The sequence below is a fragment of the Anser brachyrhynchus genome (assembly GCF_964034855.1).
Source record: "Anser brachyrhynchus genome assembly, chromosome: 24".
Taxonomy (NCBI): Eukaryota; Metazoa; Chordata; class Aves; order Anseriformes; family Anatidae; genus Anser; species Anser brachyrhynchus.
In genome coordinates, this window is record NC_137717.1 from 4,675,623 (window position 1) to 4,701,530 (window position 25,908).

The 25,908-nt window shown below is 47.5% G+C and overlaps 1 protein-coding gene across 1 annotated transcript in view; it reads left to right on the forward strand.

The window, feature by feature from the left end:
• The first annotated feature begins 408 nt into the window (after nucleotides 1-408).
• Nucleotides 409-25,908, forward strand: part of LOC308182316 (CCN family member 2-like) — a 43,312-nt gene continuing 17,812 nt past the window's right edge. The window contains 4 exon segments of the mRNA XM_080566728.1: nucleotides 409-1,187; nucleotides 2,002-2,065; nucleotides 3,228-3,338; nucleotides 23,352-23,557. Of these exon segments, the coding sequence (XP_080422854.1) occupies nucleotides 23,522-23,557 (36 nt within the window). The 5' untranslated portion in view covers nucleotides 409-1,187; nucleotides 2,002-2,065; nucleotides 3,228-3,338; nucleotides 23,352-23,521.

Consider the following 25,908-nt stretch of genomic DNA (forward strand, 5'->3'; position numbering starts at 1 on the left):
CGGGGGGCGCAAGATGGAGGCGGGCGGCGCGGAGGGAGGGAGGGAGGGAGGCGGCGGGGAGGGATCGGGGCTACGGGGGAGGGATCGGGGCTACGGGGGAGGGATCGGGGGTCCGGGGGAGGGATCGGGGTCGCCGGGGGAGGGATCGGCTCCAGGGGGAGGGATCGGGGTCGCCGGGAGGTGGGTTGAGGACACTGGGAGGTGGTTTTGGGGCTCCAGGGACAGGGTTGGGGCTCTAGAGGGAGGTTTGGGGATGCCGGGAGGTGGTTTTGGGACGCCGGGAGGAGGGTTTGAGGCTCCGGGAGGTGGGTTTTAGGCTCTAGGAGGTGGGTTGAGGACACCGAGAGGTGGTTTTGGGGCTCCAGGGGTAGGGCTGGGGCTCTGGAGGGAGGTTTTGGGGGTGCCGGGAGGTGGTTTTGGGGCACCGGGAGGAGGTTGGGGTTACCAGGAGGTATTTTTGGGGTGCTCTGAGGAGAGTTTGAGGCTCCAGGAGGAGGGTTTGGGACTCTAGGGGATGGTTTGGGATGCCGGGATGTGGTTTTGGGGCGCCAGGAGGAGGTTTTGGGACTCTAGGAGTAGCGTTGGGGACGCTGGGAAGTGGTTTTGGGGCTCTAGGGGGAGGTTTTGGGGTAGTGAGAGGTTTTGTGATGCTGAATTGAGGGTTTGAGGCTCCAGGAGGAGGTTTTGGGGCATCGTGAGGAGAGTTTGGGGTGCCAGGAGGAGGGTCTGGGATGCCAGGAGCAGGTTTGGGACATCAGGTGGGGGCCCAGCCCTGTGAGGAGGCCTGAGGTGAGGGGCAGGCCTGTGTGGAAGGGGACGAGATGGGGCCCAGGGCTGGAGATGAGGAGGAAGAGGAGGAAGAGAGGGCTGAGGGGGCCGGGAGACGGGGTGGTGGGGATGGGGCCTGGCGGTGGCAGGTCTGGGTGCAGAGCGGGGCCAGGAGGGCAGCTCAGGCCTGGGTGAGGCCGTGCTGGGATTGGGATGAGGGCAGGAGCACAGGACAAAGGGCACAGAGGCAGGGGGATGTCAGCCCCAGAAGATTCTGTCAGAGTGGAGCAAGCGACAGCCGCACGGGCTGCCCGCCTGGCCTGGAGGTGGTACGGGACCGGCACGTGGGTCTCCATCAGCACCTCTGTTCCTGCGGTCACCTCGTGCCCGAGGATCTCGGCTCTTTCTGCAAAGGGAACGTGAGTTTCCAGCCCCTTCAGTAGCAGAGCATGGCAGGAAAACGGGGCCTATTACAAACTCCAGAGTTTCATGTGTGAGCACAAATACAGCAAACCTCGAAATTTCCTAATTAAAAAACCAGTCTTTTTCTGAGACGGGGGTTGAATTCTTTTTAGCACTCTAAACTGTCAGCCCAGGCCCCCACGCAGCATGGGATTGCCTTAAAAATTGTGAGGCTTTTAAATAGAAAAAAGAATTAATTACTTCATATAATACTAGATTGTGCTGTGCAAAGATCTGGAAACTCATTGCATATCTCAAATAATTTGGTAGTAAAGGGGTAACATTCCTGCCATTGTGTTGCTTTAAAAGCACTTTGGTCAATTTTTCAAGGTTTTCTTGAAAGAGCCATGGGAGGTGTATGGAATGATAAACTGCATGGAAGGCTTTCAGCTTTCTGTTTTGAGGGGGTGACTCAGGCCACTTCTGTTGGTGCTGGCCCATGGTTTACAAAGCAGGACACTTGTTGGCAATGCCAGCAAGAGGCCAAAGGCTCGGCGTGGTTTATTGGGGTGAGGAGATGTATGAGCGGCCGTAGCCCCTGCTCCCTCCATCCTGCTGTAGGATTGGCAGTGCAGAATCTGTCCTCTGAATCCCATGTGGAGCAGCTGTCCTGGCCAGACGGGGGCTGCCCCTGGGTGCAGTGTCTGTGAGGTCAAATGCTGCCTCTTCACTCAGCAGTTGCGAGATTTGGGCTTTGAAGTCATCACTCCGGCATGTGGGGTTGGATTGGGTATGGTGTGATCCTCCCTCTTCTCCAATTTACTTTGCCAGGCTTTCGGCATCAAAGGTGGCAGTTCCTGGAGCAAATAAGACCACTGGTTATGATGGAGCAGAGGTAAGTGCACCCGGAGGACTGAGGGCTGCGTGCCAGTGAGCTGGTTGGTATTTTGGTGCTGCCAAACACAGCAATTGTAGTTGCGGAAGCTTTTTGTGAGCCTTGTACCCTCTTACGGAAAGGCAGGCATTGGGCATAGCTGCTGAAGCACTGGCTGTGGTTGTGCAGTCACTGCAGCATGCTATAAATCGAGCTGATGATGACAGGGACAATCCAAACCCTCCGTACAATGCTTTTGTAGTTTCTGGGTCTCGGCAAGCAGAGGTGGTGTTGCTCTGCTGCTTGCAGCCCGTGAGAGGGCAGCACAGGACCATGGGTTGTTGGCCGAGGGTTTTAAGGTGGTGAAATTGGGCATACTTAAGCCTGATGCAAGCAGCGCAGAGCAGAGGAGCTAATCCTCTGAAACTTCTTGTGAAGCAAAGTGTGAATGTTCACTTAAACCTTGCCCCAGAACATTCTCATTCCAGAATAATGTGTGAAATCGACCAAGAGTAGAAAGAAAAGTTGATCACGATGGTTTTCTGTGCAAATGAAAGGTATAATGAACATTGACTCTTACTGCATTTTTGCAGGAGACTGAAAATCCTTTATCTTCATACTGGGTAGGATCTGTATCTCTGTCATCATTCTGTAGTATGGCCGGTACTGAATACTCCAGAATATTAGCTCTTTAGAAACCATGAGTGTGTACAAGTCAGATTAAAAACATGTTTACAGCTTGATTCATTTGTTTTCTGATTTTTGAACCTCTAGGGCATCGTCAGGTCGTGTTTCCAAACTCTTTCCTACAACATTGCAAAATCTGGCAGAAAATCAAGACAGCTAGCAAGACCCACCACGGCTGAAACTCTGTTGAATAAAGACATTCAGTTTTGCCAAGTAGCACTTTTTGTGCCTAGGTGTCACTTGCAATCCCTTCACACACACATCCTCTTTGGAGTCCCTGCTGTGACTGCCTTTCAGGTGTCAGCTTTCAGGATTTTTTTTTCAACATGGTGATTCATCCACTGGTTAGCACTGAGCTCTGCTTCGCAGAGCCCAAAAAGCTGTTGCTCGTTCTCTGTTATTACCTTACAGCTACTCAAAGCCAGTAGTTTGGTCTTTGTCACTTGATGAAGTGAGTCCAGTATCTTTAATAACTCCTTTCCATTTTTCTTTCCAGCTGAGTAATACAGAACTTGCTTTTTCCTGGGATAATCCATAGAGATGGATATTGGGCAATGAAAGTGCAAGAGGAAGCCAGGATCATGTGATCGTGTTGGACTGGGAGAAGGTAAGAATTTTATATTCTGTTCCATGTCTGAAGTGATTGCTGTTTATGCACCTAACCTTGTGACAGAGCAAAAACACTGCCAGAAGAATATTACCTGAAAAACTGTTTATTTCCCCTTAAAAACTTGTGAACTGGCAAAGAGGCAGCTGCTTATAATAGACACGGGGATTCCTCTGTCCTGTGTGTGGATGTCAGTTGCCAGTAGCTGAAACATCTGTATGTCTTGTCACCTCTGCTGGGACAGTAATGATTTCTTGCTCCGAGGACTTGGTCCTGCAAATCGCTGAGCAAATTCTGACTGACGTTTACTGTAATCCACCGGAGGTGTGATCCTCGAGCCCCCCAAAGGACTGGGCGATGCTGGCAGTCTGCTTCTTAGCTGGATGCTCTAGGAGCTTAGCTTGCTGAAGGGCTGGATTCTATGAGCTTCAGAGCTCTGTTACCTCTCAAGAACTTTGACTGGAGTTAAGGGCCTCCTGGGAGGCACTGAGTGGTCTCAGCTTTTAAAATTAATGGGTTTGAGCCTGAGAATCTGGCCTAGGAGGTTTTAATTTGAATCTGCTATTTTTAGCTTGAGCCTGAAACTGACTCAAATAGTTTTTCTGCCTTTGGTACTTACATTACTGTGTTAGAGCCTTCCCTATCAGTCTCACAGGTGCCAAGTCCATCCTCAGTCCTCAACAAGTGTAGCCAATGGACTGGGATCAAGGATGAATTTGCCCAGGGATAGTTGAAATAATAAAGCCGATAAAAAATAAAGATACATAAAGCAAAAGCTTGAGCTTGGAATGGCTTCTGAGATTCTGAAAGTAATTTAAGTAATCCAGGAGAAAATATGCAATGAAATCTGTTTTCCATTATTGCATGAGATGGCATGTCTCAAATTTTGATCAAGCATGGGGTTTTTTATATGGTGAAGATAACAGCTTAAAGTGATGTATAGGTCTGGGATTTTCTTGTCAATAAAATATTTACAAATTATTGTAGACTTGTCATTCTTATTTATTTATTGATGAAAGTTGTCGTTCTTATCTTGATCTCACAGCAAGTAAAAATAATTTATGACTGAGTTCTAGCTGCCAGTGGTATTCTTAAAGGAAGTGGTAGTAAAAGCTCATTACTGATATGTGTTTGTCCACAGCTTTTCTTAGCCAGGCCCTGTTTGTTGTATATCAGCACTGTGCAGTGGTGGAGACCTGATGTTCTTTCAGAGACAGGTTTGCCCTTCTGTTCATGGTTTGTGGTGTGACAGAGTGCATCGGAGTGGAGGTTGAGAAGGCTCTTTGAGTACTTATGGTACAGTATTGCTGAGACCTTCCTTGTGTTTAAGAAAAAGTGAAGAAGCTTAAGTGATAGTCCCATGTTCACATTTCGCTGGTACTGTGGGTTTTGCAAGATTCCCCAACAAAGCCATGACTGAATAGGACAAGGACACTCCATTCTTGTTCCTCTAGAGGAATGTCTGTCAAGCCGAGTGGCTTCTGAGCTGAGTGGCTGTGAGCAACAACATACAGATTTCAGTCTGGAGAATACTTGTGCACATCAACCAGCAAGCAGGGCTAGAGGAATTTATTCCCAGGTCTGTCAGTCTTCCCCTCTATGAGCACATGTGCTCCCCTTGCTAGTTTTGCATTCCTTTTCCCACACCATCATTTGATCCCTGTCCCTTTGTAGTTTGTATCCACTTCGTATCTTTGCTGAGGGATGTCCTTACTCATTCCTCCGAGGGAGTTTCTTTGGAGGCCTCATCTGTCCACACAGGGATCAAGTAATAGACCACTGAGCCTCACCAAGCCAGAATTCAGCGAGGGCCATCTATGACTGTGGATGTCATTAACTGGGAATAGGGTCAGAAAATAAAGCTGTTTCTTATTTTTTCCATTGGTACTACAGGGAATTCTCCTGCAGGGAATTTCTGAAAATGTCAGTAAGTCAAAGGAGTGTTCCGGATGTTCACAGTATTAATTTACTAGCTGGCAGGGCTCATTTGTTTACATCCTCCATAAGCATCTCATGGGGCAGACTTAATCCTGGTTTTGGATGTTTGATTGAGAACAACTCTTGGGGCATCTCCCAGGATGTTTGTGTTCCATATGCAGTCAGTTGTGGGATCTTTGCCACTGATGTTTTAAGGTAAAATAAACAAACAGGCTTCAGGGCCTTTTGCACCCTGTTGGTGATGCTGTGTAGTTCTGAAAGTGGTTAAGCCAAAGACTTGATACGAGCACTTTTGATGTTGCTGAAAACACAAGACCCAGCCCGTTTAAAATTGTTGCTGTCTGCTTTCAAGGCAACAGAAAACCCTGTTGGGCCTTCAAATGTGGTGTCTAAATGGGCCCAGCACAGAGGGAGGACAGTGCATCACCGGGCGGGGGAGGAAAGGGAGGCTGAGCAGCATGGCCCATGGGTATCACCCACTAATGGGAGAGATGATGGACTTGTGAGGGTGTCTGTCTTGGACACGGCATGGGAGGAAGGTGGCAGTGCCAGTTCACCAGTCTCCTGGGCACAGCTGTGTGTATGTAGTGCAGTGCAGCATGTGTGGGAGAGGAACCACTCCCTGTTTTAGTTTCTAACTGAAACACTTCAAGCACGTGCCTGGTGTTAAGGGGGCTAAATCAGGATTTGAACGTTGTTTCTCTCAATCCCTACCGTAAAGTACAGATAACAACACTTTCAAGGGTTTCAGTCTTACCATGCTCCAAGCAGGGCGTGAGGTGTTCAGTTTGATCTTCATTGAGCACGTGTCTTTTGTGCTCTGTTACTGTAAGTTAAGATCTGGAATTGGGTGGAGACATGGAGCAATGGCAAAGCCGGGCATCGAGTGGAGACCAGAATCACAGAATCATGGAATATCCAGAGCTGGAAGGGACCCACAAGGATCATCAGGTTCTGTGTAAGTGATATCTAGCTTGACTCAGTGCTCTCTGCTACCTGCAGTCTGAAAACTATACTGAAAACATAGCAGCAGTTGGAGTTTGCTGGGACCTTCTTCTGCCTAACCCCACAGATTGATTAGAAAAACAACATGCGTGTCGTTGTGGCATGTGAAGGACTCACAAGGTTAATTTCTGGAGCAGTTACAAATCTTATCCTTGCTTGGACGCTGTTGGAGAACCAACAAAGAGGCTTCTCAGGGAACTGTCAGAGCTCACTTGTCTTTTCTGTCTCTCCAGGAGCTTGTGTAGGTGAATTGGCATTTACTGCTGGTACATTTCTTCCTAAAACTCTGGAAAAGGTAGATGAGGTTCTCCCGACAACTGTTCCAACAGCAAGGAAAACCAGTGTGGGTTTGTAAATAAAGGGTGGGGAGTAGCTCAGTAGTGGCACAGGAGAGAAGGATGTGGAGGTTTCAGTGGACCGCAGGCTGAATATGATTCAACAGTTGGTGCTTTGTGAAAACGACTCGTTTCGTTCTGGCGTGTCTCAGCAGGAAAGTCACGTGAGGCACAGGGGCAGTAATTAATCATGCCACTCCGGTAGGGCAGCGGTGCTCCCAGCTTGGAGCACGGTGTTTTAAAAGGAGAAGTACACACAGGAGACCAAAGGAGACCAAGAAGGACAACCAGAGGTCTAAAACTGTAGACCTAGGGAGGAAGCTGAAGGAGCTGGGTTTATTTAATCCAGGAATCAAAGATGAAGGGTAGGGTTTGCTAAGGAGCTTCCAGTGAGTGAAAGGTAAGAGGGCTGCCTCAGTTCTCCTCTAACTGTGCTGTGGGCAGGATAGGAAGGCTGCTTAACTTCCAACAAAACACATTGCAGTGAGGTTTTTTGTAGAAGGTTTTTTCTTATTAGGCAGTAGGCTTCATATGGGAATTTGTGTGCGGTTTTTATAACCCCCTGAGTATGGCGTACATATGCTTGATGATACATGGGGGGGGGGATTGGATCTTTCCTTTGGGGCTGGGAACAATTGCTCCTCCTGCGTGCTTGGAACACAGGCATGTTCAGTGACACTGAGAAGCAGCAAGCTTGAATGGGTGGGAAAGGTGTGCTGGCATGTTTCTGGCGCACAGAAACGTTGATGCCACGCGCAAATCTCCCATCCACTCCAGCAGAATTTTAGGTTTACAGTGTAGCACTGGAATTGTCTATACAGAATAAACTAGAATAAACAAAAACCCGACCATTTCCATGAATGAGACAATCACGGGTACAATTACTATAGAGACAGTCTCAAGGGAATTTTGTAAGGATTTACACCTGAAACTTCGAAAATAAGCCAGTCCTAATGAATGAGAAAGGGAAAGGGAGATGAGATGGTATTCATACCTCTTCCAGGATGGGATACCTGTGTTTTTGCATCCTGCAGGGTACACTAAATCTGCAAGGCTGCTCTGAGACTGTGTAGGTGAAGTGAACACTATAAATGCTGAAATTCCCTGGATTTGATAGAGCAGGATCCATTTTTGGAGCAGAACATTCTCTCCCTCTACCCAAAGAGGCTGGTTGAACTGATTCTCTCAGGGAGCAGAAAGTCTGTAGCCACTTATATCTCTTCTTGGTTGCCAACAGTAGTTTACCCAGAGCTTCTTTGCTAGTGATGGTTGAGTGCTGAAAGCTTCAGAAAAATCAGTCAAACATTTAGATTGCTTCTCTGATTAAACAAAAACAAAACAAAACAAAAAAACAGGATCAGGAAATTAGGTTGGAATTCTTGAAGAGTCTTCTCCTAAGTTTAAAAAAAATAAAACCTTGCTATCTGAACTCTTTGACTTGGAGTGGCATGCTCTCAGAAGTAAACTTTATAGTTTGCTTATTTCTATTTGAAAGGTTTTCATCAGGTCCTGGTACTGGGACAGAAATGGAATGAGAAGATTCTCTTGAGCTTGCTCTTGTTTTGGTGAATGCTAACCTTAAAGGAAGGTAGAGGTCCTCTCTCTTTCCACTTAAAATCTCAATAGGCGAGGGTTTTCATAGGCTTGAGTTCTGCAGCAAGGGTTCAGGTCTTGTGTTCGGTTTTTAATTTTATTTTTTTTTTAATTTCAACCCAGGCAGTTTCTCCTATTTTAGTGTTCTTGGTATTGAAGATAAATTGAGATAGTCTAAAACTTAAAACTCTCTGTAGCAGTTTTCCAGGTATTCTTGGCTTTGATGAAAGAGAGCTAGTGCCCATATAAAAGCATCCAGGGAAAAATGATTCATGTCCTTCTTTTGTGTGGTAGAGGGGCTAACGGTGCCACTGGTGCTGCATCTGGCACACAGTGAACAACTTTGATCTCATCGCTTGCCTTTGAACCACTTGCAAGCCCTCAAGCTCTTTGCTTCTTCATTGAGTGCTGCTGCTTTCGGAGCTTACCCCCGCTAGCTCAGCACAAGCCTCTAAACCTAAGGAAATAAAGCCAAAAGGCTCATAAAGGTATCTGGTTTTAAAATTGCCATGAGCCATGGTGAAGCCCTTCCTCTTGCCTCTAGGGACTGGAAAGTTAACTGTGGACAACCCCAGCTTGTAGGGTGATGAGAATATGCAGGTCATGTTGCTCGGCGGTGTGCTGCTAACACTGGAATCAGAATCCTTCCTAAAGAGCTGCAAATCTTGGCCAATCATTTCCAGTGCTTTGAGTATCACAGGTATTATTGAAATCTGGAGAAGTTTGACCAGTAAGTAGATCTTTGATTTATCAACACATACAGTTCCACAGGGGAGGCAGAGATGAAAGGCGGATGGATTCAGTCATTTCAACCACCCTATTGTTCTCCTATTTATAGCGAGTTACTGCTTCTTGGACAAGGTGGGAAGAGTCTGTGGGATTTAGTTCTTTAACAAAAGCATCCTTTCTCCACAATGTTAATTACTCATTTGTGCCAAACGGGGAATGAGAAACAGAGTTTAAGGATCTAATTAACATTTGCTTCTCCTTTCAACAGATTAGTCTTTACACTCATAAACGCTGCGATAAAACTATTTTCATTTAGTTTCTAGTCATCTGAGAATCTTCCAGCCTCCACAGAATCTGGATTTTCAGGTTAGGAAACAACTCAAAAAGCAAAGCTAGAAATAATATCCTGCTGTTTTTCAGAAAGCACAAATACAATTCTTTTGTTCATATACCTTTTTTTTTAGCCTAGCAGTGATTCCTGTACAGGCTTGAAGAAGTCCCTGTAAACATTAAAGCTTCTTCACCACTCTTTTGTTCTGCAATACCTATAGTGGGCACAGTTTAAAAATATATGTATTTTATCCTGATTTGGCTTACTCCCATATAGTAATAGGTAACATAAGGCACTATTATAGCAATATGACTGTGTCTAAGCAAGGCAGTGTTATCTTTACCAACACAGGCTGGCATAATTAAAGTAGTGTTGAAAATGCATAGGTCAGGGTTATTGCTTTGGATATATACCAAGGAATGTTACTTTTTTTTTTTTTAAAAAAAAAAAAAAAGCATTGCTTCTCAGAAATAAGGACTACAGGGTTTGATTCAAAGTTCTTAATTTCGGAAAGCATTTTGAGGTTTTCTAAAGGTGCCATATTTAGTCATAGAAATAACAAAATGAAAAATACATAAGTGTATTTATAGTAAGAATAATGAAGATTTATAGGGTAACGATAGTTGTAGTGCTCCTAGCCTAGGAACTCTATATAGAACAGAGTGATTGAATGTTTGGCCTCTAAAAAGAGGAAAAAAAAAAAAAAGCACACAACAAAAAACAGATGAATAATGGAAAACAAATCCTTTCTCTGGTGAAAAGCCAAACCTGTGTTTTGAAAATTAAATGTTTTTTTGGGTTAAGCAGTGAAAAAATGGACTTGATCTTTGCAACAGCTTGGATTTATTATTGGAACCATTTGGCTGTGCCATAGAGGAGAGGAATTTTCTGGTAATTAGAGCAAGAAGCTGGGAGTCAGAAGCGGTAGGGTCTGTTTCTGGCTCGGGCACTAGCACGCTATGTAGCCTTGGGAAACATGCTGCCTCATTTGTACCTTGGCTTTCCCATCTATAAAATGGGGCTAAGGAAATAATTCAAGCTCACAAATTGCATGCACTAATTAAAGAACATTTCTACAGCACCTTGAGGTCTTTACTGCTACAAAATGGATTTGCACAAGCATGCGCTTCAAACGCTTTTGAAAAATCCTGCCCCAAACATTTACAAACCCGATTGCCCAGATTCCTAAACCCATGTGTGGGCATCTAATTGAAAACGGTCCGATTTCCAGAAGTTTGTCTGCTGATGGAAAAGAACGCGCTGGGGAATGTTTCCTATGCAAACGGAGGGATCACGGGACTGCCTCCCAGCGGGGTCCTGCCACTCGCCCGGGCCGATTTCACAGCCCCCCCGGCTCCCCAGCCCTAACCCGCGGTCCCCGCGGGCTGCTCCTAGAGAGGCAGGTGGGGAACCATCGGCTTGCTCAGCGCCTGCAACTGGTGGTCTCCAGGGGGTGCGGAAAGGCTCCTCGCCCTGCTGGCTTCCTTAGGAAAGCAGCAGTCAGGATTAATTTGAGTAAGAGCTGCACATCCTTACAGGAGTTACCGCCGGTATCCCTGAGGCCCCGTATCTGATTTGGCTCGGGGCTCCCAGCGGTTCAGTTTCTAAACCACCAGCTGTCAGCGTTAGAGCTACTCGGCCGCCCCTGCCTTCGGACGATGCCGTGGTGGGTGAGTAAAAGGAATGCCGTTCGCCTTGGACGCCGTCCCTCCCCAAGGCAGAGGAAATGTGCACTGACAAGGCAGGAAATTCTCGCGAACCACAAGGACCTGGAACTTGCCTCCTGGCTTCCTGTGGGCCTTACCCGACTTTCAGCCTGGGTGTTTAAAGATTATTAATAGCGCTAGTTGCGTTAACAGGTTTATGTTTTTCTCCTTCTGTCAACGAGGTTATTTCTTCATGTGAGACCTGCTGGCTGTTTTTGTTCCAAGCAGCCAGGGGAGGACCCAAGAACGTGGCGGTGTTGTGGCACAGCGATCCCTCCGAGCTGATGGGCAGCCAGGCGGGGATTTCACCTCATGGAAGGCTCTCGGTCACAAGCGGACAGGCTCTGAAGCCTCCTCTGCAAAACAAATAGCTCCAAACTGGGACAGGCTTAGCACAGCGCAGGATTTTGTTTCACAAGTATTCCTTTTCAGCAGCGGTGCGCTTCTGGACGCAGCCACTTTCTCCTTGCCGTGGCTGCTCGTTCCTGTCCCTGCACTGCTCCCTTCTCTCATCCTCTTGTAAACTCTGCATGGCTGCGGGGTGGCCCAGTGAGAGAACTGACCTCAACTTAAAAAAAAAAAAGCACAAAATCCCTCTTTTAAACTTTTCTTTATTTTTTTCTTCTTTATTTCAGCTCAGTTCCCTAATCCGTCGTTGAGCTGCAGAAACAAGTCTCAGAGACCGTGAGGGGTGGAAATATGGAAGCTGCTTAAGCAAAAAAGCAGCTTGTGCAACTAGAGGCTAAGCTGAAGCTCTCTTTTGCCCTGCCCTTGAGTCATGAGGACCTCAAAGTGAGTCTTGGCTGCAGCAGCGAGCAAGACATATGTGTGTGGTTGGGAGTTTGTGTCCAAGGAGACAGTTTGTGTCTTCAGTGTTTGGTCGCTGGGTAGAAAGCTCTGCTATTTGTTGGGCATGAAAGCTCTGCCATGGTCAACAAGCTCACAGACTGGCTCTAAGTTTGCAGGAAAAAAAGGTCGTAAGGAGACTGGAAAGTGCCAGGTTCTCTACGTTTCAGAAGGAATGTGAATTTTTAAACTAAGTCCTGGACGTTCAAAGATCAATGCTTTACTTTTTATTCTTTAAGGCATATCTTTGTGCAGCATGGCAATGTGTGCTAGTATAGGAGAAACTGGTCATCGTTCTAGGCAGAGTGTAGGACAAATCTGACCACGGTGCCACAGGCGACAATGTTTTGGTGGTTCAGGTTCTCCTGAACTTCCTAACGTCTCTGGGAGACGTGCATTCAGACATAGGGAAGAGAAGACCTAGTTTTTAAGTGTGCTCAGTGCTTTCTGTAAACATGATTCCATCTTCTCCTGCTTTCCTCTTCAGCTGCTTGTGCTTGGTGCCTACCACAACACATCTGCAGCTGGCGTACAGGCAGCTATTCTGCTGTGTTTGGAGGAAAGGTGAATTTTACCTAGTGAAGCAAAGGAAGGAGCAGCTGGGAACACTCATGCAGCTGACAGCACACAGGATGAGGAGGGCAGGCTGTCCTCTGCAATGTCTGCACCGATATTCACAAGGAGTTAAACAGGGGTTATGGAGTGACTGGATGGTGGGCTGGTTCTCTCTTGAGCAGACTTTTTCACATGAATTAGTACAGAGATGAGTAAGAGTTCAACTTTGTTTATTCCAGATTTATTTTGGAGTGTAAAATGTATTGTAAACAACTTTCTTCATAGAAAAGTATGTGCATGAAGCCTGTTCTGATTTATTTTTTCTGTTGTTCAGATTTAGCCCAAAGTGGTCCTAGTTTTCCCCAAATGTTACTGCTTTTAAAAATAAGCCCAACATGTAATTTCACTTACTGTATGCCTTGTGTTTGTCACGCAGAACAATAGCCACAGCAGAACATTAGCTCCGAACGGCCACCCTGAATCTGAGCTAGCAGTGCTTCCAGTGCAGAGTCGGAGCAAGAACCCTTAACCCTGAACAACGCAAACAGATCTGGGATTCCTCTCTTGGTCTGGACCCCCCCAATTCCCTTTACTGGGTGCCTGGGACACGAGCTTGCTTTGTTCATCCTTCCTGTCCATTGTGTGGGGAGTGAGGAGGAGGAGATCAGAGACATTCTTTTCTTATGATCCGGCTGAATCTCTCTTTTTGTTGACTTCGTAATGCATGGCGGAGCAACTGTAGCTCCCTCCTGAGACCAAGCTCGACCCATCAGGCTTCCTTTCTCCTGACACTCTGCTGACCTTCTTTTCACTCTTAACTGCTCTGTCAACTCGACAACTCCAGTGTGTTCCCTGACCTTGCAGCATCACTGCAGAAGTCTCTGAGAGTGACTGGGAGCTCTGTTGGTGGTGGACTGGCAGCACCAGGGCCTGAAGCATGTGAGTCTTCCTTAGAGGTCAGATTTTGGATCCATCTGTTGCTTGTTTCGTCCCAATGAACTGCTGAGATCAGCTGAGGTCCCACCCAATGTGATAAGGCTTAGAGGTGCAGAATACTCCTGGAATATATCTACAAGTAGCCAGTCTGCTCATGCGGAGTGATGACAAGTCACTGCTCCCTGCTGGTGCAACACTGAGGCGTGCTGGGGGTGCTTGTCCACCTCTCCTCCCTCAGTCATCTTCCCTGGTAGTTAGATTCTGCCTCACCCTTCCCTCTGCAGCCTACTGTGACACAAAGAAGAGGTCTTCTCGACCTTCCTGAGTGTTTCTCTGTCCTTCCTTGCCCTCTGCTCTCATGTTGCATTCTCCTCTCCCCAGGAAGGCAGCTCCAAGCCAGCCTTGCTTTGTCTCCGTTTGAAAAGGGTCGTGCAGAGCCCTGGCAGTGCCAGGGGATGTCTCCAGTGCTGTTATTCCCACCACAGAAGTGGCTGAAGGTTTTTTGTGTTTCTTTTCACCTTATTTCTCCTGCAATGTTTCTTACAAAGGTTCCTTGTTTTGCAGATAGACACTATCCGCCTCTTCAACCACTCTCTTGGCCATCTCTTCTATTGCCAGTAGTGTGAGCCCCCCTGTCCTGAAACCCTCCTTAGCAACGGCCAGGGTGCCTAAAAAGACCTGGACTTGTGATTTCTGTTGTCAAATGTCATGGAGAAAGAGGGTGTGACAGGTAACTCTTGGCGTGGCCCTTCCAGGAGTGCAGAGCCAGCTAGCAACAAAGTGAGGATGGAACTTTAATCTCCAGGAATGGCTTTGGTAAGAAAGAGGAGAACCTATTGTGTTTAAATTTTTGTTTTTGTCTAAAGATTTCAAAGCATTTTATTAGATAGCACTTGACTATTTTGCATATACGGGAAAATGGGGCACAAAGGAAGATTATTTGACTTATCAGGGGCCAGGTGATGGCTGTTTTAGGGGGGTTAGCCTGTGGAGCAAGCCAGAGTCTTCCACTTTTTCTGTGCCAGGTCCATGAATCCTATTTGCTTGTGTGAAAGCTGTGAATCACGCTGAAGCATTCACACTCCACAGGTCTAATCAGGGCTGTCTTGAGGCTAAGGGCTAAGTGCATCAGAGAGTGTTGGAGCTGAGTAAAAATATTAAAGAGGGAGATAGGTGGGTGGTTGCTTCTCTTGTGTGTTTTCCTCTAGCCAGACTTAGTCTTGTGTGATCTCCTTGATTCCTGTGGGTGAGTCTTGTCTTACACTGCTGTACGTGAAAGGAGATATGCATCCCGTACTGGACTGCTGAACAGTCCCCAGGGCTGGCAGTCCTGCACACTTCTAAGCCTCCTGCCTATAATTGCCTCTCAGGGATACTATTATCCACACTGTATCGTACGGAAGATCTCGTGGATGTGTTGCAGTGCCTATGCCGAACACCCAACTCCTGTGCAGTGCAGATCCTAACCCTGGGGCTTCTCCAGTATCCCACAACATCTTTACCCTCTTTGGCCCACGCAGAAGTTCAGGAGCAAATGAACTCTGAGCACATCCCCTTGGCTCTGTCTGAAACCAATGTTTGGGACCTGTGGGACAAACTGGACAGCAGGAGCTCAGTCTTATCCTGTTTTGGTGGCTTTATAAAGGAAACCTTTATCCATCTACCATGGCAGGCTTTGCATGGCTGGCTGGATGCATCTGTGGACCGGGAACTCGCATTCCTCTAATGCATCGAGGACGGGTGGTTGGTGCCAGAAGCAGGATGCTGGGTTTATCAGGCCACTGCTCTGACTCTGGACAACAATCCCTGTGTTCCCCAGCCTGACCGATCAGTGAAATCTTTTGTCTGATCTCAGCATTGCTTTTAGCAGCTGGCTCCAGGGAAAAGGGAGGAACGGCCTCCTGCAGAGCCGGGCCCTACAAAGCAGCCTGTGTGGGATGGAGGGTCCCCTGCTCGAAGGGGTGTGTGTGAGTGTGTGTGTGCGCGCGTGCAGCGGGGGGAGCACTTCTGGCAAGCACTGAGCTTGTCCAAATAAACAAAGGCTAAAAACAGCCCGTCCTCAGCCTCTTGAGAAACCCTGCAGCAGATGTTGCCAGTGACTGTAGGTCCTTGTTGGGAATCCCATGGATAATCATTGACAGCAGGGAAACACATGGCAGCGTACGGCAACGCAGAGAGGGCCCTCTTTGTTCACCGAAATCACTGGAATATCTGTCTTGTCAGGGCTGATGAAAAAGCACTGGCTGGTTCAGGCTCTGAGCAGGGAGCGAGCAGAGCTGCCTTCGCTCTTGGCTCGCTCGGACGCTTGCTGTGTGGCCCCGAGCAAGTTGCCTCTTTCCTCTGTGGTTCCTCCTGTTGCACTCTGAGGTCAGTGATAGAAAGCTGCTTCCCCGGGGGGGGTTGTGGCCAAGCTTTTAAACTTTGCAAGGTGCTTTGTGGCTGGAAGGCACCGTGTGCACAACTGGTAAATATTCAATACTAGCATACCATTTACACGTGGCTCAAAAGAGGAGAAGGGGCTGAGATGTCCAGCTGAAAGGCCAGCTGGTTACGAGGCAGATTGTTTTGCCACCAGTGAAAATGAGAAATGAAGCAAGGAGAAAAAGAGGCTGGCAGGGTACGATGAGAGATTAGACTGGAACACGCTTGGACTCTCTTCCATGAAATGCTTTTCCCTCTTTTTGCAGCACTGTGAGTTCAGTTTTTTGGCTCTGCTACTTGGTAATTTGTGTTTCCCCCTGGGTCTGTGTGCAATAACCACATCAGTCCCGTTACACCTGAACACCACGTAGCAGCCTGGTCGGTGACAAGGACTTCTAACCATTGTCTGAAATGATGTTTTATAGGTCGGGGGCGTCCCAGGGACACAGCAAAACCTTTTGTGTGAGAGGTGAGAGAGAAAGCAGATGTGAATCGGTGTGTTAGTGGAAATTTCTTACAGAGGGGCGTCCACAAAGAAGGATGCATCGTGAACAGGTGCTGCTATAAAAATACACAGCTGCACATATGGGCCTCAGAAACACAACAAGCTGGCACCAGCACCTTTCTCAAAACAGGCTTTTCTCTTCTGTTTCATTTTTTATTCCTTCTTGATGCTTTTCCAACCTCCCTCACAGGAGCTTATAATCTGTCTACTTTATCATTTATCATGCCTTCTAGTCTCAGACTCGCTGCAACTCACATCCCTCCAAATGAAGCAGTAGCAGATTGTTCCCATCTGATCCCATTCCTGCTAATGCTGAGAAGTTATAATAATCGAGATAAAAAGTCCCATAAGTGGTAAACACGCCAAGAAGCACCAAAAGGAGAGCATGTGGGGCTAAGGTGAAAAGACAGGACTGTTTTGTGTGATTGGAAATGAAGCTACGAGTATGCGGTGGGAATGACCTCCTGACAATGACTGTGCCAGTTTTACCATGGCATGGCGCTGTCTTCTGAGGTCTTCTGCTTGGTACCAGCACATGTGGAAGGATGCTTGGAGTCTGCCTGCTCGGCGTGGAAGTCAGTGGTTGAGCGATTCTTCACAAGCTGCTGGTCTAGCATCAACAGAATCATGCATCACAAGGTCGAGAATACCCTGAATCACTGGCTGCTGGTGAGGATGTAGGATTTGGGTCAAACCTTGTCTTCACTGCTGCTTACTATGTCACCCTGAAAACAGTTTCTCTCTCATCTGTGAAAAGGGGGGCACTGACTGCTTTTGGACAGTGCATTGAGAGCTTGGGTATGGCCATTCCATGGTTTTTTGGAAAGCCTGGCAGCTCCCTTTAGCTGGGTAGTGCTGGTCACAGAAACCCGTCGGTCAGAGACATGGGGTTAGTGCAGTGGGAGCTAGGCACCTTGGGAGTGGAAGGTCAAATAGCTGCTGCTTTTCTAAATACCTGAACCTTGAAGTTGACAAGGGAACTGTAGGAAAGTGACCGATTCTGCAGAAAATCCTTTTCTTCTCTGACTTCTCACACAAGTTTTTATTGATCAGATCTGAATGACTTCAGTAGTGCAAATAAGCTCCCGCAGTTCTTAAGCACTCTGGAAAGCCTCACCTGTGCCTTGTAAACTCTATTCATACAGAAGCGCATCAGCAAACAGTCCTTTCTGGTTATCCCACAACACAAACCTTCCTCTCAGAAAGGAGAAATAGGAACTGATTATCTCCTTACCTGCTGTGCTCATGTTACACCACAGATCTGTCGACTCAAGCAAGTTACTCTTTATTTACATTAACCAAAACCACAACTGGCCTACAAAACCTAGAATATGCTTTTTTTTTCCTGCTAGATCCCCTGCTGTCCTGGTTGTCCCAGTGACTGGTTAGAAACTTTTCTGGTGGGGTGCTGTGGAGGAGAGATATCACTCCAGTGCAACCCGCGTTTTGAAATATCTTGGCTCTTGTTTGCCTCGGAAGGTTATAAATACTGTTCCCAGGACAAACATTCTCCATGTCTGAGAGCTAATGAGCCAAACAGCTGCTCTGAGGCTATCCACCTCTGACACCAGTAAACACTAAGCCATGTGAAAAAGATTTTAACATGCCCAGACGCTCCAATATAAGAGGTTGTGTGTGTCTAAAACTCAGCTTTCTTGCCACATCCATTTTGCACCTTCAAAGGAAAAGCCCTTTACTGACCATCTTCGACACCTGTAACTGTCAGAACAAAGCTGGCACAGACCATGATCTCTTTGACACCGGTGCAAATCCAGCTGTTTTCAATAAAGTGCACTATGTTTACGGAAGGAAGGGAGCATAAAGTGTCACAAACATCTCTCTTAGGAAAGTATGCGCTTTTTGTAAGGGGCCATCTGAAATGTGCCACATGCAGACAGTATTCACCGATATCCTCTAGCTGTCTGAGCAGCTTCGGGTCCAAAGCACCAGTAAATCCACTTTTAACTGGCTGACTAGACTGGGCTTATGGCTGCTTTGCACCACCAGGACAATGAAAGGTGTCCTGGCTCATGCTGACGCATCTGAGCTAAAGCGTAAAAGAATTTGTAAACAGGATCTGGGAAGAGTTTGAAGAATCAAATAACTTTGTCCGTAAATTTATATCAACACAACACAAATGTCCAGGATTCGCTTCAGAAGTGACATAAACAGGAGACTTAACCATATGTCAAACCTGAATTGGTCAGAAAAAATGTGCAGGTGATGTTACAGTCTATCTTGAAGTCCTGAGGAGCTGGACAAGTGTGCAAATGTGAACATTTTGTGTAGAAATCTCTGCTTCTCAGCCATCCAGGATCACCAGGACTACCAGGCCTTAATTCCAGGACTTTTTCCCATTAAGTGCTTTCCATCTCCCAGATTCCAACCAGTGGTAAACCTGGCCCACTGAAAATAACCTAAATGCAGTTGCAACTAATTGTACATAACCAGATCCAGGAGAGCAAGAGCTTTGTTATCGGGTGGCTCTCAAAATTACATCTGATTCAGGTTTCAGCAGTAGCTGCATAAGTCTAGAAGAAGCTCCTTTGACTCTGCCTGAACTCCTGGCACCAGTGAGAGCAGCAACGGTTGTATTCAGGGGCACCGATTCCTGATCCGGGGCTGTGGGAACCATTCTTTTTGCCTCGTGCCTGAGTCATGTTGACTTAAACCCAGATGACTGTTCAGTTCAGGCGAAGTCAAGGCAAAGTTGTGAACGAGACCTTTTCATTCATGTTCCCAGTAAGCATGTATCTTCTTAAAATGAAAAAAAAAAAAAAAAACTAGGTCAGTTGAGCACATTAAATAGTTTTGTCTCTCTTGTTCTGGGCTTTAAAAAATGTCCCAGTTGCTTAAGTGAAAATTGCTGTGACTTAGAGAAATGCTTCCCAAGGCTCCTCGTTCCTTTGTCTGCCTGTCATTAATCATCGTAAAAGTCTTTCTCTAAGAAATGTAATTGGTCAGTTTGCTTTCAGTAACTTGGGGTTGGATGCTGATCTTAGTTCCTCTGCTTGCATCTGGCATTAGTCTGGTGAAGTAAGTGGAGTGACTCAGGATTTATAGCTGTGTAAATGGGAGCAGAGGCGATCATCTGAAACCTACTTGGTTCTTTAGCATCTGGAGATCATATATTTATTAAAAAAAAAAAATCAGAAAACAAACATCTAGTGATAACTGCTCTTTGAATCCCAGTCATGACACTCTTTCTAACAGGGAGACGGGGTAAGGGTGGGAAGAGAACAAAAGCATTGGGGGGTAAAGGAATTAAGAAATCTGGCCTTCGTATGCTCATAGACATGGGCAGGATACATTCCCATTCTGGGTTTTCCCTGCTCCTGACCCCTTGGATTCAATGGAATTGCTTCTGATTTACACACATTTGAGTGGAACAGAATCATTCCCTTTTCTTCAGCAAAACAAACATTCGTTACTTGGAAAGAAAAACAGAGGAATCTTAAAATGTGACCCACAGCTGAGCGGAAATTCTCAGTAACGCAAGAATTTGGGTTTTTCTAGTTTGTAAACAAAGAAGGAGGGAGCGTGTTGATGGACGCCATGGGGACTGCAGCGGGACGGTTCGTGGGGCTGTGTAACCGGGAGTCATCCTGCCATGGGCGCGGCGGTTCCAGCGAGGTGCTGCAGGTACGGGGAGGAGCAGGATGCTCCAACAGAGGAGGGCTTTGAGCTCTGGGGATGCAGACAGCAGCTTCTCTGCTGGCTCTGAGCCCCCAGTCAGGCCACAACCTTGATCAAAACAGCCCCAGCTGCTAGAAGAAACCGAGATCCAGTGCTGAACTGAAGGTAGGCAGGGGTCTAAAGATGCAGACAAAATGCTTAGGATAATTTCCAAAAGCTCCCTATCAGCTCGAGTGCCAAAAACCTTAGGGGAATTGAAGAGAGATCCTCAACTGGTGGAAACTGGTGTAGCTCCTCCCAGGGCCCACCTCTGGTCAGTCTTTGCTAGCTCTCTCCAGGTACGGGGTTCCCATAGCTCTCATAAATAAACTCCACGGTCACCTATACTGAACAGTTTTGCCTTGCTTCCCCTCCATAAATACACCAGCACTATCTTGCAATGCCAGCTTAACCTAAGCTGAGCCGCAGAGCTCCCTGACTCGGGAGCTGTCAGCGAGGTACGGAGAACCCAGCACAGCTTCCCTCCACCAACAGAAAAGAAATACACATGTACATTCACACGCACACTGCTCGCTTAGCACAGTCCATTAAACTCAGCATGAACTCTGGGCCCAGCCGTAACCCATGATATTTATGAATATCTTCCTGTGAAGGACGTGGAAGAAGAATACAGCTGCTGTGGAGCCCCTACCCTCCCTCCCCTTCGCTCATATCTCACACATGAAATCTCAGCACTGTTCCACGTAGCTGGGGCTGGCAGAGCAGGGTCAGCTCCTGGCTGCTTCTCCATTCTGCGTAGGAAAGAAGAGGACGGGACGGGAGAAATGCTTTTGCCCTCCATCCCGTGGTCTGGGAAAGGCCCAAGTCCCACTAGGAACATATCAGTAGGGCTTTCCCACTGAAGCCTGGCTCCAGCATGGGCTGCGGCTGTGCTAGCTGCTGGCCTAGGAGGTGTTGCTGGATCTGCACAAAGCAGGGGGAGATGTGTGGCCGGACCTGCCGCAGCCCCCAGCAGGATGCTCTTTGTCGGAGCAGTTGCAGGGGCTGCAGCACAGAGGCTGCTGCGAGGGCTGTGGTTGTCCAGTGCCTTCTGCATCCTTCCCTGAGAAAAGGGCAAGCATATGATACCGAGGAAGAGTTGTTACAGCTTATCAGCCTGCATGACACAAATATGTTTCTTCCAGTTTAATTTTACAGTATCTGTGTTAAAAGGGACCGTCCCTAGTACCTGGTCCCTCTAGTCATCTGAGGAGGGAGTGTGATAGAGAAAAAACAGGGGGATTGGTGGTTGCTGACTGTTCTTACTTCGACTCTTCAGGTGCCATCCAAAATCCAGAGGTTTGCACTGCCCAGTTTGCTCTTACCTGGGGCAGAACAACCCAGGATGGTCCCAAATTAGGAGCCTGTGTCCTTAAAAGCTGTACATGGAACGGTGTGCCCAGGAGCCCCAGCTACAGATGTGTCTCTCTCGGGAAACAGAAAGGACATGGTTCTGATCTTGTATTTAGGAGAGGCTTGACTGGTACAGAGACCGTGCTGAGGTGTTGGTGGTGCTGAAGAGATCGGGACCAGACCTGTTGTCCCTTTGTAGCTTCATTCTGCCGGGAACCGATGGGAGATGTTGCTGGGATGTGTGAACAGGAACACCCACATTCATAAAAGAGCTCAACCACCACCAAATAAAACTATCAACCTAGCGAGAAGATGGGAGTTGCCATACCCTGACCTCATTTAGTGGCCTCATCTGAGAGACTCTAGTGACAAGATTATTTTAAGGTGCCTTTTCCTGTGCTGCTGTGTTCTGCCTCCCAGCTACAAAGCAGCCTGCCCGTGCCAAGCACACTTAGCGTGTCCCACACTGCTGCTTCCCTGCCATGCCAGTCACCTGCCGCAAGGGTATTCACAGGGCACAACAGCTTCAGGAGGCAGCTCAAGGAGACAGAAGACCCTTTCAGACCATCTCCTTCCCATCCCTGCTGCGCCCCATGTCACTTTGGAGTCATTGGCACAGATCAAGGGCTCTCCCTTTTGTCTGATAAGTCATTGTGTGGGGTAACACTGAAGGGTCTGCTCTCTCCCCCCCCTCCTTTTGAATAAGCTGCAAAGAGCTTCCGAACTGTCCAATTAAAATAACCCTGGGACAAAAATAGGATGAGAGACTGCTACTTCAAAAACAAAACAATTAAGCAAAGCCTATCCCTTCCCCTTCCCAGAGGCTCCTATGGAAGTGGCGGCTTTTGAGCCAGAAATCACTGCTGGGTTGGGTATTTCTGGCACTCGAACCCAAGGCAAGCGATGACCTCCCAGTGCTGGCTTTGGAGGAGAGGCTGCACCGAGCGATGGCAGCAGATGAGACCAGGCTTGCAGGCACTGACACGTCTCCCCTCAAGGCTAATCTCGCCGTAGCCTGTGGAAGAGCAAAAATAAGATTGTGAGTGTGGGAAAGAGCCGAGCAGATGTTGGCACGAGCTGCACCAGCAGCCAGCCAAGCCTGGTGGGGGGCCGTGCAGCAAGCACCATTTCGGGCCTCAAGACGGCGAAGGGAGAACGGGTTTGGTCTTGGGCTCACGGATCCGGGTCTAACACCAGTTCCCTGAAACCTGGTGCTGACATAGCTCCACGGCTGCGGGACCCCTGGCAGGTAAGGGTTAGGCTGTCTGCCCGCGGGTTGCGTGGCTGCACTCCTACCACGGATCCTCAGGTCGCAGGTTGCAGACCGGCTGCTGCTGCCGAGAATGCACACAACCAGTAGCTACACTGAGCGGTTGTGTCTGGAGTGTAAAAGCCTTGCCGATCACAACAGTGCTGCTATAAATGTGCTTCTGTATTTCAGAACTCTTTGCTTGAGCTGCGGGATGACTGTCCGTAAAATTACGCTCAAAATGCCCAGGGATCGAGTGCTGGGTGCATAACTTCAGAAGTTTATCCTGCAGGGAACACGTCACTTGAGCCCCACTGCCAGCTGAAATCATTCTCGGGTGAAACCAGGGACTAACATAATCACTGCGGTTGTCACAGGAATGCCAGGGGTAAACTTCTGGCTTCAGTTACATCACTGCAGCACCAAATTAACCTCATGCTTCTGTTCCTGAGGTCCCTTTGTTGCGGGTGATTTTCCTGCCACAACATTCTTCCTTTCAACTCTTTTAGCTCATGTGAAAGATGAAAAAGGGTCTTACAGTCTTGTCATGAGGCTGGTTCTTTGGGATTCCCTCTTGACTCAGCACTGCCTGGGCTCTTCCCTTGCCTCTTTGAGTGGTATCCCTATGAAACATACCTAGGGCTTAAAATAGTCTCGCAAGCTCTTCCCCGTGTGCATTCTGGAAAAGCGAATAGCCCTTATGCAAGCATGGGAATTTGTCTTACTCCTTTTGTTTCTCCAAACTCTGGTCACAGGATAGCAATACAGACTAAGCTGACATATTATTCCGAGAAGAATTTGAAAAGCTGGAAATAATTTTGTTTCCTTTGTTCTAGGAAAGGGATCCACATGGCCCTGCCAGCCCTCCTTGTTCGGGGCAGAACGAACGGGTTGCGAGGCTTGCTAGCGTTCGAGCTGCGTCCTGGCCCTTGCTGTTTCCTTTGGAGGAAGATGAGCACAGCAGAGGAGGAACTTCACCGGTCAAGGGGGCTTGCAGAGGGACAGCATGTTTCAGTGTTTTAGCAGAAAGGCAATGGCATTGGTGAGTCTGTGCAGTCGGTTATTTATTTCCCCACGTGGAACATCAGGGACAAATAGAGCTCTGACGGTTAATGCCAGAGTTGAGAACATTTCTGTGGTTTTTGAAGGTGTTGAGTGCCAAGTGGCCAAGAGCTGCCCTGGCAGGAAAAGTCTTTTTTCCTTACCTCCCTGAAACATAGCCAGGCTCCATAGTTTTCATTTTTCCTATCCCCCCTTTTTTGAGGTCAGGAAACTTTGGGCTCAAAATTTTAATAATTTTAGAATCCCCAATAACTGTTTTTTAACAAAGCCTCTTGACCTAACAGATTGGCCTGTCTCTGCCAGGCAGGTCATTAATTTCCAGTCTAATGCACCAGGGAGAACATTGTGAAATGACTGCATAAAGAGGCATTAGAGTAAAGATGATTTGGGGCTATTTGCCTGGCAAAGAAATTGAAATAGCTACAGCTTTTCTTTTACCTGACTCATGACTGTATCGCAGGGGTCAGATTGGAAAAACAAGTGAATGTTATTCACCTACAGCCTGCTTTCAGACCCATCTCTGTGCACCTCTGATGCCAGAATGACATTGTGCTTCTGGGGGTGAAACAATTTAAACTATAGAGATGAAAATTATTGGTTTCGATGACTTCCTTAAAAAAAACAGCAACAACAACATCAGACTGAGGCTTTGTAAAACTGTTTTGAAAGTGGCTGTTGCTGCATCTGTTGTGTAAAATGCTAAAACCTCTGAGTAGTCTATCAGAGTGGCTGTTTTACCAGCAACAGAGTGTTTTAAAGGCTGTGGCAAAAGCCGTGCTGCATAAAAAGGCTCTGAACTTAAAGTGCTTTAAGCAGGTTTGTAACAGTAATGCCATTGTGCCTATACATAAAAGCGTATGAAAAAAGCAGCATTTGTAGACAGAACTAATAGCGTTTCACTGCTAGCTAATAAAACTGTCACCTCTAAATACACCAGGAGGGATTCTAACATTACACGAGTTTCTGGGAAAGGAGCTAGGGGGCAATTGTTTGGGACGGGGCTAGGGGAGGGGAGAAGCAGCAGGTTGTACTGAGGAGTAGCAGGCATCGTGCAACATACAGGCAGAGCAGAGGGTGACCAACTGCACAGCACTGACTCTGCTCCCATCGAAGTTCCACTGGATGCCTCGTGCAGGTTGCAGCCTGCTGAAAAACGTCATCTTCCTCAGCTTGTGGAAGTTCAGGCTGTCTGAAGGCAGCGATGGCTGCAAATACAGCCTCTTTCCTTACCAATTTTTTTGTGAAATTATGCCATTTTTTATAACAAGTCTATTCGTGGAGCTTTGGACTCGTGTCTTTTTTAAACATTTGTGATATGAAATTTCTAAAAAATCTACTAGTGAGAAAACAAATGAAAAAAAAAAAAACACAACAAAACGCAATTGTGAAAGACCGGCCTCACAGATGTGTGACTGTAAGGAAAGTAAAGAATTAAGAACATGTAAGTGAAAGTCTGACACCGCAATTCACAACTTACTTTGCATCATTGTTTTTGTGTCGGCGTATAACTTACAGCAGGCTCCGCAGATCTTTGGAGGAAGATCAAGTTCTGTAATTAGCAGTGAAATAGTTGGCTTAGAGCTAATTGAAAGGTGTCTGCATTCCAAGGCTAACACTCCCTTCAGCTGAGAGAAGTCTCTGCCTCTCTCAAGGTGCGAGACTTGTGTTAACGCTGGCTCACAATTACAGCCCCAAGGGCTAGAAAGCTGATCAGACTTGGTGCTGGGATTCATTTGTGCCATGCAGGAACAGGCTGGGGGGAGCCCTGCCTGGCCTGAACTTGTGGACCCCACTGACCCCACGCCTCTGAAGCCTGCCCCTCTTCTGCGTTGGGATCGGCTGTGAGAGAAACCAAATAACCCAAGGATCCCCTCCAACCTAAACTGATCACCGATTCCCTGTAACGGGCTGGAGCTTTTCCAAAGGAAAGGTGTGGGCTGGAATCCCAACCCCTGCCGAGGGAGGCACAGGTCCCGCAGGCCGCTCACCCCTCCAGGCCCTGCCGGCCTGGCGGAGCTCAGGGGCCTGTGGCTGCCTGTCGGGCTGGGTGAGGTGTGCGGCTGGGGATTTGGGGACACCCGTTCAATTCAGGAGAGCTGCTCTGAGGGGCCGAGTCCTGGGTTTTCAGGGCGGAGATCCCTGGAGCTTAGGTGGTGCCAGAGCTCTTAGCGTCTATGCTCACTGCACAGTCAGGGGGTTGCAGGCCCGGTGATTAATGCAGTAGCCAAAAAATAGAGAGACCTCTCTTTAGCACCCTCTCTTTCATAAGTCCTGTTATCGTGAACAAGTCCTTTTGTGCCCCATCCGTGGAAGTCCAGTGAGGACCAGATC